Source organism: Pelophylax lessonae, assembly GCF_965119305.1.
Source record: "Pelophylax lessonae genome assembly, chromosome: 1".
Classification (NCBI taxonomy): domain Eukaryota; kingdom Metazoa; phylum Chordata; class Amphibia; order Anura; family Ranidae; genus Pelophylax; species Pelophylax lessonae.
Genome location: NC_138768.1, coordinates 745,454,293 through 745,471,977, shown reverse-complemented (window position 1 = coordinate 745,471,977; position 17,685 = coordinate 745,454,293). Strand labels below are relative to the sequence as shown.

Genomic DNA, 17,685 nt, shown 5'->3' with positions numbered 1-17,685 from the left:
GGTCTAGAGACATGCATGGCCAGTCCATCACCTTTACCCTCAGCTTCTTTAGCAAAGCAGTGGTCGTCTTGGACCTGTGCTTGTGGTCGTTATTATGGTGAAATACTGCCCTACGGCCCAGTCTCCGAAGGGAGGGGGATCATGTTGGCATTCATGGTTCCCTCAATGAACTGCAGCTCCCCAGTGCCGGCAGCACTCATGCAGCCCCAGACCATGACACTGCCACCACCATACTTGACTGTAGGCAAAACACACTTCTCCTTGTACTCCTCATCTGGCTGCCGTCACACACGCTTGACACCATCTGAACCAAATAGGTTTATCTTAGTCTCATCAGACCACAGGACATGGTTCCAGTAATCCATGTCCTTAGTCTGCTTGTCTTCAAAAAACTGTTTACGGGCTTTCTTGTGCACCATCTTTAGAAGAGGCTTCCTCCTGGGATGACAGCCATGCAGACCAATTTGATGCAGTGTGCGGCGTATGGTCTGAGCACTGACAGGCTGACCCACCACCCCTTTAACCTCTGCAGCAATGCTGGCAGCACTCATACATCTATTTCCCAAAGACAACCTCTGGATATAACGCTGAGCACGTGCACTCAACTTCTCTGGTCGACCATAACGAGGCCTGTTCTGAGTGGAACCTGTCCTATTAAACCGCTGTATGGTCTTGGCCACCGTGCTGCAGCTCAGTTTCAGGGTCTTGGCAATCTTCTTATAGCCTAGTTCTTTGCCATGAGGTGCCGTGTTGAACTTCCAGTGACCAGTATGAGAGAGTGAGAGCGAAAACACCAAATTTAATACACCTGCTCCTCATTCACACCTGAGACCTTGTAACACTAACGAGTCCATAGGGAGGAAAATGGCTAATTGGGCCCAATTTGGACATTTTAACTTAGGGGTGTACTCACTTTTGTTGCCAGCGGTTTAGACATTACTGAATGTGTGTTGAGTTATTTTGAGGGGACAGCAAATTTACACTGTTATACAAGCTGTACACTCACTACTTTACATTGTAGCAAAGTGTCATTTCTTCAGTGTTACATGAAAAGATATAATAAAATATTTACAAAAATGTAAGGGGTGTACGCGCTATATTGTCAAAAGTATTGGGACGCCTGCCTTCACACGCACGTGAGCTTTAATGGCATCCCAGTCTTAGTTCGTAGGGTTCAATATTGAGTTGGCCCACCTTTTGCAGCTATACCAGCTTCAACTCTTCTGGGCAGGCTGTCCACAAGGTTTAGGAAGTGTGTCAATGGGAATTTTTGACCATTCTTCTAGAAGCACATTTGTAAGATCAGGCACTGATGTTTCTCCACCTCAAACTCGCTCATCCATGTCTTTATGGACATTGCTTTGTGCACTAGTCCAAATCATGTGGAAGAGGGGGATTATGTTGTGGGGGTGTTTTTCAGGGGTTGGCCTGGCCTCTTAATTTCAGTGAAGGGAACTTATAAGGCATCAGCATACCAAGACATTTTGGACAATTTCATGCTCCCAACTTTGTGGCAACAGTTTGGGGATTGCTCCTTTCTGATCCAACATGTCTGTGCACTAGTGCACTAAACAAGGTCCATAAAGACACAGATGAGCGAGTTTAGGGTGGAGGAACTTGACTGGCCTGACCAAAACCAGATAGAACACCTTTAGGATGAATTAGAGCACAGACTGCAAGCCCGGCCTTCTCGTCCAACATCAGTGCCTGACCTCACAAATGCGCTTCTGAAAGAATGGTCAAACATTGCCATAGACACACTCCTAAACCTTGTGGACAGCCTTCCCAGAACAATTGAAGCTGTTATAGCTGCAAAGGGTGAGCCAACTCAATATTGAACTCTACGAGCTGTAAATTAAAACTGAACTCCATGCTATACAAATATTGTCTAAGTACAAAAGCCATGTATATTCATAAGCCATATATTATGCAATGTTTTTAATTCAATCAATACTTAGAACTGTAATGATCTATGTGGTATTATCTTCATTCTTATTATTCATCCTCCCATATTATATGGAGTCTTAAAGATGAACTCCATACATATATAAAAAAAATACAAATGATGATACATCATTAAATTATTTTTTAAAATTCAAGCAGTGTATGTACCTGGATTTGAGTTTATAACACCTCCCTGCAATCCGCTGTACAGCAAAGCTCACAGAGGCCAAGGTGGAAACAGCACAAGGATCCAATCAATTGTGCCGCTGTGCTCATGTGCTAACAAGGAACATGCTGATAGGAGGGGAGAGCATAGAGTGTAAGTGAGATGAGCTAATCAGTCTTCTGCTTCTCCTTTTTAATGTCCAGTCACAGACTGGGGGAGGGACAAGACTTTATTTCATTCCTATACTACAGAATTAGAAAATCAGACATCCTGATACACCAGACAGGTTGTGCTGTGTGGCAAAGCTGTATAAATCGCAGGATTGGATAGACAGAAATACAAATAATTTGACATGTAAAACAACTCCCTTAGATGTATCTCATCTCCTTCCCAGAATTCCCAGGTCTGCTTCTTTTACATAGTGGACTTCTGTGAAATAGATTTTCTACATGCTTATTGATGCTGTTTATGCAAGCATAAAAATATAATTAAAAAAATTACAATGGTGAAAAAATACTTTTAAATAACATTTGAAATAATGAGAGCATTGATGTGCATCAAGCTCAAGCCTGATATTGATGGTAAAAAATGTTGGATCCCCATCTCCACACTATGTTTTTTATTCCTTTGGTCCCCCAGTCGGTTAAAAAAAAAAAAAAAGGGTGCAAAACTCCCCTTCAATCCAGAACTATCACCACAAGATGTCCTCAGTCTTCCAGTTTGATTGGTTAAACGTCACCCAGCATAACTCAACCCAAAAGCCTGAGGAATACACATGCATATGGACCTGAAGAAGCATCACCAGGGTGACCTTTATTTACAGTATATAGGTGCAAGCAGTGGCGCCAATGTCATTACATCAGCACCTCTCTCCGGAGAACCACCCACCAGGTGAAGACTATAGGAAATGTTCTGACATATCATGTGACCTGAAAGATTTCAGAAAATATGGAGGTAAACCTGAAGAAAACCTTATACCAAGTCACAGAGGGGAATCAAAGGCTTAATCCACTGGTGGGGGCTGAGCCCAGAGTTGGGCTTTAATAAATATAAACAAAAGAAATAAAAATTCAACATGAATGGTGATTTTACAGCGAGGACACCATTTTCTGGCTTGATGCCTCTGCCCCATTGTCATTCTAAAAATACATAATGATGATAAACAAATTTAAAGCCACATTTATGTATGCTATTTTACATTCATAGATTTTATAGAGTTTTTATAAGCATATTGAGAGTGTTCACAGTCCACTGCCCTTGTTTTTTTTCTCTGCTGATGTGCCTCATCTTTGATCTCTTATGCAACAATCAACACACTTCTGTTTCTTTACTCATGGTCTTTTACATCAGCCTGCATATAAAACTAGGCCACATGTTTAAAAACATTTTCACTTCTTTTAACATTGAAAAATGAAAAAACTTACTACAGTTGACTTCATCTGACTTATCGGCACAGTCGTGGTCTCCATCGCATACCCATCGTAATGCTATGCATCGTCCGTCTCCGCATTTATAAGAATGTGCAGGGTTACAGTCTGAGGAAACAGAACCAGTAATTGTACAAATGACAATCTAGCTTACAGCACCAAGTATGCATAAATATATTTTAATTTTTTGCCGACTGCGCACAGTATATTTACTGCGGCAGTCAGCCCCTCACAGGCAGAGCGACGTGGGCCGCCGGAGGCGTGCTCCCACTCCCGCGCGGTCACGGACCACCCCGCGCATGTGACCGGTGGACCCGATGTCCGCCGGTCACTCGGCGATCGTCGGGGGAGAGGGAGAAAGGCAGGCGGCTAATGTAAACAAGCCGCCTGTCATTCTCCCCTGTGTAGAAACAATAATCATACGGGTCTACTATGTAGGACCGTTGATCATTGTTCCTACACCTCAAGCCACAGCCAATCACAGTTAGAATCATGACCCTAGGGACACACACAGCCCCTCCCTCTCAAATAAAGTTAACCCCTTCACTGCCAGTGTAATTTTACAGTAACAGTGCATATATATAGCACTGATTACTGTAGAAATGTCACTGGTAACCCCAAAAGTGTCAAAAATGTCAGTCAAGGGTCCGATCTGTCCGCCGCAATGTCACAGTACCGCAAAAAAAATCGTAGATCGCCGCCATTACGCGTTAAAAAAAAAAACAACAAAAATGGCAAAAATCTTTCCCTTTATCAGTAAACGCAATAACTTTTGCGCAAACCAATCAAAATACGCTTTTTGTGATTTTTTTTTACCAAACATATGTAGCATAAAACAAATTGGCCGAAAATGTTAAAAAATTTTGATTTTTACATTTTTTTTGGGGAATTTCATATAAAAAAATGTGAAAAATATTATTTTTGCAAAATTTACACTCTTTTTTTGTTTATAGCGCATGATCAAAAAATTGCACAGGTGATCAAATACCACCAAAAGAAAGCTCTGTTTGTGAGAAAAAAAGGACGTCAAATTCGTTTAGGTACAGCGTCGCACGACCGCGCAATTGTCCGTTAAAGTCACGCAGTGCCGAATTGCAAAATACCCCCTGGTTAGGAAGAGGGTAAAATCTTCCGGGGCTTAAGTGGTTAAAGTGATTGTAAAGGTTATTTTTTTTTTTTAAATAATAAACATGTTATAGTTAACTGCTCTGTGCAAAGGTTTTGCACAAAACAGCCCTGATACTCCTTTGCTGGGGTGCCCCGGCAGAGCTCCTGGCTCCTCCTCTTCATTGGGTGCCCCTATGGAGAGCCGATTTCCATAGAGGCACCCATGCAGGTGCTCACGAGTCCCGCTGCTGAGTCCATTGACACAGACAGCAGGACCCGCCCCCCGCGTCACTGGATTGATTGAAAGCAGAAGGAGCCAATGGCTTCTGCTGCTATCAATCTATACAATGAGGACCCGAGACAGTGGTTGGAGGCATTGGGCTCATGCTCGTTGCTGGAATGTCCGGGTTCAGATAAGAATAACGGGGGGTCTGGGGGGCAGCTACAACCAAGAAGGTTTTTCATCTTAATGCATAGAATGCATTAAGGTGAAAAACCTTGAGACTTTTTGGCTGCGGTCTGTGCCCTTGTTCCACCTCACTTTCTGTCCCTATGACAATTGGGTTTTGAAAATTTTGGGTTGTTGTGGAAACAAGGATTGGTGATAAAGCTTCAGTGGAGACACCTTTTTCCCATGAGAACCGTTACAGGAGTGAATTTCCTTTCCTAGGGGTAGATTTCCTCTCACTTCCGGTTGTCTCTGTTTGTAAGTATGAATTGTAGGTAAGTTGGATGTATGTAACTCAGCACCCAGTCAGTAACAGCTACAGGCTCAAATGGCTGACAACGTGCTAAATAAAAAAACATTCTCGAGCACCTTCCACTCAAACCAATGGTATTAACCCAAACACAATGAGACTTACTGGCTTCTTCAGTCAATCTGGTGGAAGGAGTTCCCTTGTCATTTAAAGCCTTATCAGTAGACACTTCCCTTCTATCTCTAAATTTCATAATCTAAATGACCGAAAACCTTCAGCTTGATATTAGAAAATCTATGATATATCAATTTGAAGAATAGTAAAAATGAGAGCAGGATCCATACACCAATTTTCCAATCGCTCAAATAAAGGTTAAAACCTCTATTAGGGTTGTACTGCTCTCCATGATTCCTCTGGAGAGATTTCCCCACACTGTATGCCTTGGTGACACCATGGCAAAGTTAAGATTTGTGGGGTCATTGTAACAGGAAGGTACACACACCTTCACACAATATCTGAAAGAAAAAAAAAAAACTTTCCTCAATGTCCAAAAAATTGTTATTGTTGCTGTCTCCCACTGAAGAGATTTCCTATCAATTCCTGTAACTCCCTGTCACTAAGGCAAAAACTAATTGGAGATCTCCCTTATAGCAACAAAAATTGGAATAAAAACTTAAGGATGACATAGACGACATGCCTTACACAAGAAACTGTGTGTGAGGGCAATTGTTACTGTTTTTAATCTACTTTAATAAAGTCTACTGCACCAGAGTCTGTGCGTTCTCTCTTAGTGTTTTATATCTACAGTTTCCAGTACCTGCTGGTATAGAGAGCAGCAAGGCAGCAGTAATCCATGTTTTATCCCTTTCATGACTTTAGCTTTTTGAATTGTGGACCTAATGCAGCTGGCTACTTCTCGCGATAGCGCAATGTTGTGGAAATTGCATATTTAACAGTGGCTCACTAAATGATACCTTTCTTTTATAAAGATTTGGAAGGAAGTTTGGCCAAGCCTAACCCCCTTCCCTTCAAAGTCACTGTCCAAACAATGGATAAACAGCCCTTTTGTCCTCAGGACAAATGGTGTTGGTTTGGGGGGATGGTATATTCCCTAATCACAAGTCTAAATGACTGCTCAAAGCTGCAAGTCTTTAGTCTCAAACGAAACATCCATGAAGCGAGGACTGACTTCTCTGTGCCATGTGCGAAAGCAAACGGGACTCCATGGCTGCAAACTTCTTTTAGCTAAGTATATTTGCTTTATCTTTATCTGTATCTGCTAGTCTTGTATTATGCTCCTAAATATTGTAATAGTTTTGTATGTACAGATTGTTTTTGCATAGTAAAAGCACATTTATACACCACAAAGGTCTAAGTTTCCTTGGTTGTACCGCAAAGTAACATTGCTAGAAACGCACGCAAAACATTTGGGGGCTCGTCCGCGATTTGCGCTATAAATTCAACTGAAACAGACCTGTTTGTTTTCTGTGGTGTGTTGTGTAGCTTGTGCTAGGTAAAAAATGCTGCGTAATCTGTTTAGGAAAAGCAAGGCTGCAGAGGTTTCTGGTGTCCAGAAGGAAATGTGCAGTTTTCCTATCTGGGCCAGAGACAATGAGTGGGAGTCTCTTGCTAAAGAATTTGCAAGGTATGCTTCTCCTTTGAAGAAGACTTGGGGTGATAAAATCTCAGATCATTTTGTAGATTTTAGCCTTAAGGGGTTGGATTTAAGTAAAGCAGAGAAGAGGACAGTTTCCACAGTGGGCTGGTATTTTCTTCATGCTCTCTATACAGAATCACAGAGAAGGGAGAAGGCAGAGGCAGAAGTTAAGTTATTGAAAGACCAGCTAGCAGTTGCTTCAGAGTGTGTGCGTTCAACTGCTAGTAGGGCTGATGATTTGCAAGAGCGGTGTGCAGCCCTCATGACCAAATCAATTAATGCCTTAAGGAAAAGAAAGGGACGTAAACCTGTTAGTAAAGCCAGGGTACGTGCCATTGTCACATCCCAAAACTGGGATTGTGAGGATGTCTCCTCCAATGATAGTGAGGATGAGGAGATAGTGTTTGATGTTTCTGATGATGATCATCCAATGGGAAAGAAAAAGTGTGCCAGACCTCTCATTACTAAGCATAGGAAAAGGCAACATGATAGAGAGGATATGGCAGATGGGGAGGTGCATTATCGCAACCCCAGAGATGTTGAATTTGAAGAAGTCAGGGAGTTTACACAAACTGAACTCCATGAGCTGGCAAAACAATACAAACAAAGGTCCGGGGAACCCCTATTGAGTTGGCTCTTACGTTTGTGGGATGAAGGGGCAGACAGTGTTGTTTTGTCAGGCAAGGAAGCAGTGGCTTTGGGAGTGTTAACCCATGATCCACAATTGCGTCAGGCCATGCGAAAAGCCCGAGAGTTTAGTGTGAATTTTTCACTCTTAGACCTCGTGAGAGATGGTATAGTCCGAGTATACGCTAATCCTAGTGACCTGGAAAATACCTACTCGTGGAGAACATTAGGAGAAGGTATTTCCAGGTTACGTGAGATGGGTTGTATAACCGGATTAAATACATTTAAAGAATGGATGGGTCCAGATATGGAACCCTTCACGTCTGCTCTGCGCTCTAAGCTAATGAAGTCTGCACCATTTAATCTCAGGGCTCCTTTATTGTCTTTGCTGGGAGGCCTGGGTTTAAACAGCAAAATTCATGAAGCAACAACCCTTTTAAGCCAGTTGGGGGAGCTAGAGGAGACTAAAACAAAACCTGTCAGGGCAGTAGATAAGGTCAGACAGGCAGAGAACAGGCTGAAAAGGACTTTTAAAGAGAAGAAAGGGAATGTGGGAGAGAAGACAGGAGGTGAAGAGAAAACCAGGCTAGTTATCTCTAGGAAACAAATGTGGGTAGACCTATTAAAGGCAGGAGTACCTAAAAGTGAGATAGATGGCATCTCTACTGCAGAAATTTTGAAGCGGTGGAAACATTTAGTGGGGAAAACTGTCAGGGTTAGAAACACTACTCCTAGTGAAGATAACATCAGCCTAGATTTAGAGACAATAGAACAGACCCCTCCTGTTAGTCCCAAACCCATTCCCAAAACTGAACATGAACCCAAACCCAAATCCCTTTATCCTGGGGAGGAGTTAGAGAGAATTAGAAAAGGGGATTGGGAGGTCCCTTTTCCTTTATGAAGGGAAGGTGGGTCTCCTGTAATAGCAATAAGAACAGTGACAGCAGGAGACCGACGCCCATATGCACCTGTCACTGTATGGTGGGGGAAGTCGTCTCCTCCTACACATGTCATGGCTTTAGTGGATACTGGAGCTGAAGTTACACTTTTGCAAGGAGATCCTTCCCATCACAAAGGAGAACTGATTTATGTAGAAGGTTTGGGAGGGCAAACCACACCAGCAGTTAGGACACGGATGAAATTGGCTATTGGCAAGGGACCAGGATTTTGGACAAATGTTTTGGTATCAGAGTTACCTGAAAATATTCTTGGGATGGATGTACTTCAAGGTCAGTCTATTCAGACTGAACAAGGTACATTCACATTCGGGTATCCTGATAAAACGTATCTGGTCAGGGCGGTGAAGGCTGTGGTCAGAGGTCATGCAAAATGGACCCCTGTCTTTATTCCTCCACCAGAGAAGCCAGTCTGTCTCAAGCAATACAGATTTCCTGGAGGCCACAAAGAAATTGGGGAGACTATTCATGAACTGTTAAGAGTAGGGATCCTTAGACCTGCTGTAAGTCCATTCTCATCTCCGGTGTTCCCAGTAAAGAAACCTGATGGGACATATAGAATGACTGTGGATTACAGAGGTCTAAACAAAGTGGCACCTCTATTAAAGTCAGCTGTACCGGATATGATCTCAATTATTGAGAAAATTGCTAAAGAGGCAGGAGAATATCATGCTGTGATAGACCTGGCTAATGCTTTCTTTTCGATTCCAATAGACCCAGAGTGTCAGAACCAGTTTTCCTTTGTGTGGAATGGCCGCCAGTACACTTTCACTGTCCTTCCTCAAGGATACCTTCATTCTCCAATGATTTGTCATGGACTGATTGCCCGAGATTTAAGCACCCTAAATCTGAAAGTCGCTGTGTTTCACTACATTGATGACATCATGATCTCTGGAACAAAGGAAGATGTAACTGAAGCACTGCACCTGCTGATACAGCACATGGAGAACAGAGGGTGGGCTATCAACAGAGACAAAGTCCAAGGACCTGCCACAGAGGTGAAATTCCTGGGAATGATGTGGACTGGGCCACAGAGGAAAATTCCCGAGACAGTTGTGCAAACTATCCAGGCATTGTTGCCACCTACTACCAAAAAGGAGGCGCAGAAGTTCATTGGAGTTGTGGGATTCTGGAGATCATTCATCCCACATCTTGGACTGATTCTGAGGCCTATATACAATGTCACAAGAAAAAAGACTGAGTTCACATGGGGTTCAGAGCAGCGGACCACATTCCTGGCTGCTAAAGAAGCCATTTTGCAGCATCAAGGATTGGGACCTGTGAGACAAGGAGTACCATTTCAGCTGGATGTAGTTGAGCAGGATGGTACAATATCTTGGAGTCTGTGGCAGCCAAATGAAAAGAAGGGACTGAGAGCAATACCCATTGGATTTTGGTCCAAACAACTTACAGGGGCACAGAAGAGATACACGCCCCTAGAGAAGTACCTGTTTGGGGCCTACACAGCACTTCAACACGTAGAGACCATTACAGGAAAGGACACAGTCACCATCCATACTGCATTGCCAATAGCAGGATGGGTGAGAGACGATGGACTGACCACTAGGGCAGCTGTAGCCCAGAACCAAACACTGATGAAATGGAAATGGTACCTTCAAGAAAGAGGGGGTATTGCAGCTGGGGATGTCAGAGACATTTCAAAAACACTTGGCTGGGCTTGTCACTTTTACCAGCACCCATACAGAAGAAGAAATTCCTATGCTGCAGTCATCCCCCATTCACGAGGCTCCACCCTTTGAGTCTCTGTCCGATAAGATGAAGGAGTCAGCATGGTTCACTGATAGTTCAGCCATAGTCACCTCGTCTGGGCGTAAATGGACAGCAGCAGCCTACAACCCGAGTACAGACACAGTCCTGCAGGAGACCGGAATTGGAGGGTCCAGTCAGTATGCAGAGTTGAAAGCTGTAGTGATGACTCTTCAGGAGGATCTTTCTTCCCATGTCACTATCTACACTGACCGCTGGGCGGTCTTTAAAGGACTGACAACTTGGATGCCCACGTGGAAGTCCAATGAATGGTTGATTCATGGAAAGGTGGTGTGGGGAGGCAAGGAAGTCTGGGACTTCATCTGGAAGGAAGCTCACTCCCGCACCATAAAAGTGGGGCATGTTGATGCACATGTGCCCCTCGTCCCAGACTTTGAGAACTATAACAGAGTGGCAGACGAAATTGCCAAGGTGAATGCAGTTGTGCCAATTGATCCTGTCTTGATGAACTTGGCCAACTGGGCCCACAAGCAATCTGGACATTTGGGGCAGAAAGCCACATATGAATGGGCACAGCAAAGAGGATTGCCCATATCAATGGACATGATAAGGACTGTAATAGGCAACTGTACAGTGTGTGGAGAAGTGCGACAATGGCCATTGCAAAAGTACTCCACCGGGTCGATTAAGAGGGGAGAGAGGCCTGCAGAGATTTGGCAGATTGACTTCATCGGTCCCCTGCCCCAGGGAAACAATGGACTGAGGTATTGTTGCACTGCAATGGACACCTATTCAGGACGTTTGTTTGTTCATCCTTGCAAACGTGCAGATCAAGCCGCAACACTTCAACTGCTACAGAAAATTGTTGTTGCGTATGGCTGTCCCAAACAAGTCCAAAGTGATAATGGCTCACACTTCACCGGATCAACAGTACAGCAATGGGCCAAAGATTCTGGAGTGTACTGGTTGTGCCACATCCCATACCATCCACAGGCAGCTGGTTTGATTGAAAGATACAATGGGCTATTGAAGGACCAGATACGCAAACTTACACCCACACGTACACTAAGGGGGTGGGATTGGGTCCTCACACAGGCAGTCATGTTGTTAAATTCTAGGCCACTAGACAAAAGCACACCATATGAAAGGATGGTTGGGGCTGGGGTGCAGATTCCACAGCTAGAGTGCAGAGTTCAGTATTTACACAAGGTTCCTGAAAGAACAGGGTTTAACAGGTACCAAGTTACTGCTTCCCATGACATAGAAACCAAGAGTGAAGTATCTGAAGCTGAAGCCTATCTAGGAATGAGAGGGAATCTGGCAGGAAGGTTTGAAGTTATATTTGCATTGGCAGATGAGCTTCAGGACACTGGCTGGGACTCTGATTGGTTAGTGGATACTTCCCAGCAAGAGTGGAAGGTGAGGCTCTATAATATCAAACCTTCCAAAATAAACAGCAGTGATCTTCTGGGAAATATCAGTATATTTCCTCTCCTCCCTATTGATGTTCTTTGGGAGGATCAGAAGTGGATACAGGCAGGTGGAAAAGTGTTGGTCAGAGATCCAGGCAAGAAGTCAGTTAGAGGAGAGATTGTAGCTGAAGGGCCGGGATCTACTGTATATGTATTATTAGAAGGAACAGATAATCCGCTTTGTTTTCCACTCCACAGGCTGTCTCCGATTTGATCCATAGGAAGACCAGAGAAAGTGGTTACATGATGGACAGAATGATGGAAGACCGCAAGAGCTATGGAGAGCAAGACCTTTTGATGTATTACAAGCCTGGACTTGTCTTCTAAAGAACGTTAGATTGGACTTTTCTAATGAACTTTTAGCCAAAGACTGAAATACCTTCATAGTTATAGGAGGGGGTTGTATTTTAGTTAGTTCCCCCATTGTGTTTTATTTAAGATAAACCAGGGGGTGGGAGAATTATTAGATGTCTTTATGTAAAGTTGGAGGCATTATGTCATTTGTGAGCCAAGGGTGGAGTGTTGTGGAAATTGCATATTTAACAGTGGCTCACTAAATGATACCTTTCTTTTATAAAGATTTGGAAGGAAGTTTGGCCAAGCCTAACCCCCTTCCCTTCAAAGTCACTGTCCAAACAATGGATAAACAGCCCTTTTGTCCTCAGGACAAATGGTGTTGGTTTGGGGGGATGGTATATTCCTTAATCACAAGTCTAAATGACTGCTCAAAGCTGCAAGTCTTTAGTCTCAAACGAAACATCCATGAAGCGAGGGCTGACTTCTCTGTGCCATGTGCGAAAGCAAACGGGACTCCATGGCTGCAAACTTCTTTTAGCTAAGTATATTTGCTTTATCTTTATCTGTATCTGCTAGTCTTGTATTATACTCCTAAATATTGTAACAGTTTTGTATGTACAGATTGTTTTTGCATAGTAAAAGCACATTTATACACCACAAAGGTCTAAGTTTCCTTGGTTGTACCGCAAAGTAACGTTGCTAGAAACGCACGCAAAACACACAAGTACTAGCTTTTTGAATAAAAACTTAGTAAATGCTGCATACCAAAAGAGATTCGGGTATCACTTCAAAAGCCATCAAGTAATCTCTATATGTACTAAAGGAATTAGAAAAAGAGTATATCTAAAAAAAAGCTTTATTTGAACCAATTAAAAAGTGAAGCTTGCCAGCAGGTCATGTGACCAAAAATTAACAAGATATGCAAAGATCACTTACTAGGATAGTACAATAAACTAAAAAAAAAATTGGTGAAGGTAGCCCAACTATGCAATGTGGTTGAAATGATATATCTAAGGCCCCATTCACACCTGAGTGATTTTCTGATTGAAGCTTGTAGCTCTAAAATGCTCAACAAGCCAAATCCCATTCATTTCAATGGCCCCTGTTTAGATCTGAGTGTTCTGTCACCTGGAGAAAAATGCCAGAAGCTCAGAAAAGTAAATGAGACTCTTTTTGGCAGATTACAAATGTTTTTTGGCCCATAGACTTCAATAAGAACACCTGACATGAGTGTTTTACAAGCATTTTCTGCTCAAATAGCCTCTCTCCCCCCCCCCCCCCACCTAGTGTTTTCTATTGGCTAAAAAAAAAAAAAATGCCTGAAGTTGTAAAACCCTTGTCATACACTACTAAAATGCTTTAATAATGCTTGTAAAAAGCTGCAAAAATGTCAGAAAAACATCAGTAAAACACTACGCTAAGGTGTGAATGGGGCCTAATACAATGTAAATGGTTTATTGGATAATATATATTTCTGCGAATAGATGTTTCTTCCAAATATGATATTCCTATTTGGATGCACTTTGTGCTGTGGATTAGTGCCTCTATTATATATTGGATCCTGACTGTGAACGTGGCTACCTCCACCATCAAAAACTGAGATATTACTTTATGGTTTTGGAGAGACACCTGAAGCTCTTTGGTATGTAGTATTTACTAGCTTTGTTTTTGAGACAATGTGTTCTCCCCTCTTTTTTTACAGGGTATTGCTTTCTTCTTTCCTTCTGTATAGCAATAAAAACCTGACAGGTTCTAACCCTTTCATGCTCTATACATAAGAAAATGAAACATTTTGCCTGGAATTTGGTTTCAAGCTCAAGTTTGCTGAGAACTTGTTTTTTGTCAAGTTTTCCTTTAAAGCTATATCTGCTGAACTTTGGATGGTGTTATCCTTGTGTTTTACTACCTGCATAAGGTTTGCATGTCCTCCCTGTGCTTTCATGGTTTTCCTCCGAGTACCCTGGTTTCCTCCCACACTCCAAAACTATGCTGGTAGGTTAATTAGCTTCTGACTACATTTTCCCATGTCTGTATGCATGTGAAGCAGACTCCTTAGATTGCAAGCTCTTTAGGACAGGGAAAGATGTGAATGTACAATATATGTAAAGTGCTACATAAATTGTCAGTACGAGTAATAAAAAATAAGGCTGACTGACCATGTTGAGAATCTTGCTCAAAAAATGTGTAAGCATTCACTTCTGTTGTTCAAAAAATCATCTGCACAGATTGTGTATTCAACGTGATCAGGAATCTGCTTGTCACATGATGAAATAATTGAAGTGAATATTCACTCATTGAGACTATATAATATATCTGTCACCCTTGCTATGTGACAGCCGCAAATACCTGTTGCTAAACTGGAGAATAAACTTTTCTCTACAAACAGTGCTGATTTGTATAAACATATAATGCTACATATCATCTGTGTGCAAAATAATCATAGACATAAAGTGCTTCTAAGTGCAAACAAAAAGTGCTATCCACAGTGAGTGTAAGGTTCAATTCCTACAATCTTCCACAACAAAGTGCCAGCGTTCTGTGCAATAATATTGATATAAAAAAATGTTCCACAATGAGCGCAAATTTCAACTCCACAGTTCTCAAAAAGAAGTGCCAGCTCGCTGTGCAAATGAAAGTACTATCCAACATAACACAAAAGGGCTTCTTAGAAAGGGCTTCAGTGCCCAACCACCTTATTCAAGCTGGAAAACTCACCAGATAGCCATGACCATACCACACTGTAAGAGGCGCCTCTTTATAATGTCTATGTGATGAAACGCGTCGTGAAGGACCGGAAAAGACGCCACCCCTCAACATACACATGGAGGTAGAGCATAGTACACTCAGAAGAACTATGAGAGGAGATACTGGATGCAGTATGCATACAACAGAACAGATGTTTAGAGAACAATACTAATACTGCAGTATTTTATGATAATTGTATCGAATACCCCTCGGTGCGAGGTACAGGACGAAACAATGTGAGTAGGAGGAAAGTGTTTGTGTTTTCATAAAATTTTAAAAGGATTTACACTATATCGATTACTCTTGCCGTTATATGTTGTACTGAAACAATCCATACGAAAGGGATACTGGCTAATAATATATAAAGGAATTTCATCTTTTGTTGGAAATTGGGAAATTATCGCAGTTAGTGGAAACACCGTGATAAAAACTATGCCTTCCATGACTCACCTGTAACAGGTGGTCATGGCTATCTGGTGAGTTTTCCAGCTGGAATAAGGTGGTGGAGCACTGAAGCACTTTCTAAGAAGCACTTTTGTGTGTTGTTGGAAAGTACTTTCATTTGCACAGCGCACTGACACTTCTTTTTGAGAACTGTGGAGTTGAAATTTGCACTCATTGTGGATAGCACTTTTTGTTTGCAGTAAATAACACTTTATGTCTATGATTGTTTTGCACATAGATGGTATGTAGCATTATATGCTTTTACAGGTCAGCACTTTTTATAGAGAAAAGTAGATTGTAATACCCCTTAATAGGGCGTTTAACAGAGCTGCTTGTCACCTGTTATTCACATCCAAAATGCTGGTGATTTTTAACCTATTGTAAACTGAGGAATAACCTGAATGGTGTATAAAATGCAATGAATTAATGTAATATTCTTTGTTTCTCCCTCGTCTAAACTTTCTTACCAAATAGCTTGGGAAAGGGACTTGTGCATGACCCCTGAGGAGGGGGACTGGCGATCTCGGACTGAACGTATACATAAGGGTATTATGAACGTTGCCCTGATTGAAGTGGGGTACAAAGTGCTTGCGAGATGGTACCTAGTGCCAGGGTGCTCCTCTAAAATGTACCCTCCTGTTTCAGGGGCTTTGGCCAGGTGGGCTCTGTTCTTCATATATGGTGAACTTGTCCTAAGGTCTGTTGTTTTTGGATAGGGGTTACTCCCTAAGTCACTCAGTGACTATGGTCAATATTATCAAAGACACTCGAATAGCATTGCTTAACAAACCTGTAAAAAATATCCTCACAGTCCTCACAGACCTTAATATACTATATGTTTTTAGCGCCCAAAATAGCAATTGTTACGGCTTGGAAAAGACCTAGCTTTATTGAAGAAAAAGCTAACCTGGATCATACTCCCAAAAAAAAAATTGTTAGTGTCCTCCGGGACAAACAACCCGTTTGAAAAGGTATGGTCGCCTTGGCTTTCTTTCCTACAGGTACTGGATACTCGGGGCTGACATTGGACCGGTGGTAGGGTGGATTCCTGGTAAGGTCTTGCTTCTCTGCTCCTTTCTCTGGTTTACTTCTCTTTACTTGCTTTTTCTATCTCTCTCCTTAGGTCCAGTATTAGTTCTCTAGTCGGACCCTCTGCCCCTTTGTTGCTCATTAGGGGTTTTTCTTCAGGGGGGGGGGGGTTATATGACAGGTTAGGATACTATATTGATATATTGGACCTTTCTAATTATTTGTTGCTCCCAGAGTAAGATAAATAAGTCTAGGTCTAGGCACTATATTGGTTCTTATGTTAGCCATAGTTCTATCATTATGGTCATAGCCTGCTCAGGTGGAAGGGTGAGCGGGTGTAGTCCTGCTTGACCCATTTGCAGAGCCTACAATGTTGGTCTGCAGTAAGGCTCATCTGATGTTTGCCCTTTTCCTCCCATATAGCTGAACCTGTATTGCTATATGGGACTCTTTACATTTAACCACATTGGCAAAGTACCTAACAATATACTTTTCATAGATTTTTGCCTAAACTCCATATCCTTTAAACATGCTATCGTCTTTATTTTCTTGTCAACTCATTTTGATGACAGTGTTTTTATGCACTTTTTGTTACATCATAACATGTTTTTTAATTGTCATTTAAAAAACTGAATAAAAAGATTGAAACAGAATTAATACAATATATAAAAACCAGCAACATTTTTCACAGAGAAGTTGTTCTGGAGGTTTTATGGCATACCGCAGTTCTGCTCGTCGCTCAGGTCTCCACAGTCATCATATCCATCGCAGACAAAGCTATGATTAAGGCACTTTCCGGTGTTACAACGGAATAGATGTTCACTGCAATCTGTAATTAAAAATGATGTCAATGTTAGAATTCAGAGGAAATCTGCATGTGCTCTGTGGAATAACGTGACTTATGTTTGCAATAAAAAGTGCCTACGCCATGAAGGGACCTTATGTTTGCTTAAAATGAAGGGGTACATTCAGAGTGATTATGAGGGCCATGAATCTGCCATAGACTCAGATGCTTTTATTGAACACTTAAGAGACACCACTGTGCTTAGTCAATGGGTGGTAAGATCGTAAGAGAATATCAGCTACATTCTTCATGAGCTACGTTTTCCCTCTCAAAGCACCTTTACATTATTGTAATTGATTCCACAGTACATATTTTGTAACTGGTTGCACTCCTCCAGTTAACCCTCTCACTGCCTTGGTCTTTTTCTCATAGGTATATACAATATATAGTCGTGTTTTTTACACTTTTCACCAATAAAGCAGTAAGGGTGTGCTCATTAAAGAACCCCAAAACATATATTTTCTGAAACATGGATCTCATAAAAAAATTGTTAGGTCTTGAAGAAACATTCCTTTTGTAAATATTAAAAAAAGAGGGAGAAATG

At 41.9% G+C, this 17,685-nt stretch overlaps 1 protein-coding gene across 1 annotated transcript in view; it reads right to left on the bottom strand.

Moving 5' to 3' along the window:
* Window positions 1-17,685, bottom strand: part of CORIN (corin, serine peptidase) — a gene marked incomplete at its 5' end in the record, with an annotated part of 372,660 nt that overhangs the window by 116,383 nt on the left and 238,592 nt on the right. The window contains 2 exon segments of the mRNA XM_082265807.1: window positions 3,535-3,645; window positions 17,019-17,126. Of these exon segments, the coding sequence (XP_082121933.1) occupies window positions 3,535-3,645; window positions 17,019-17,126 (219 nt within the window).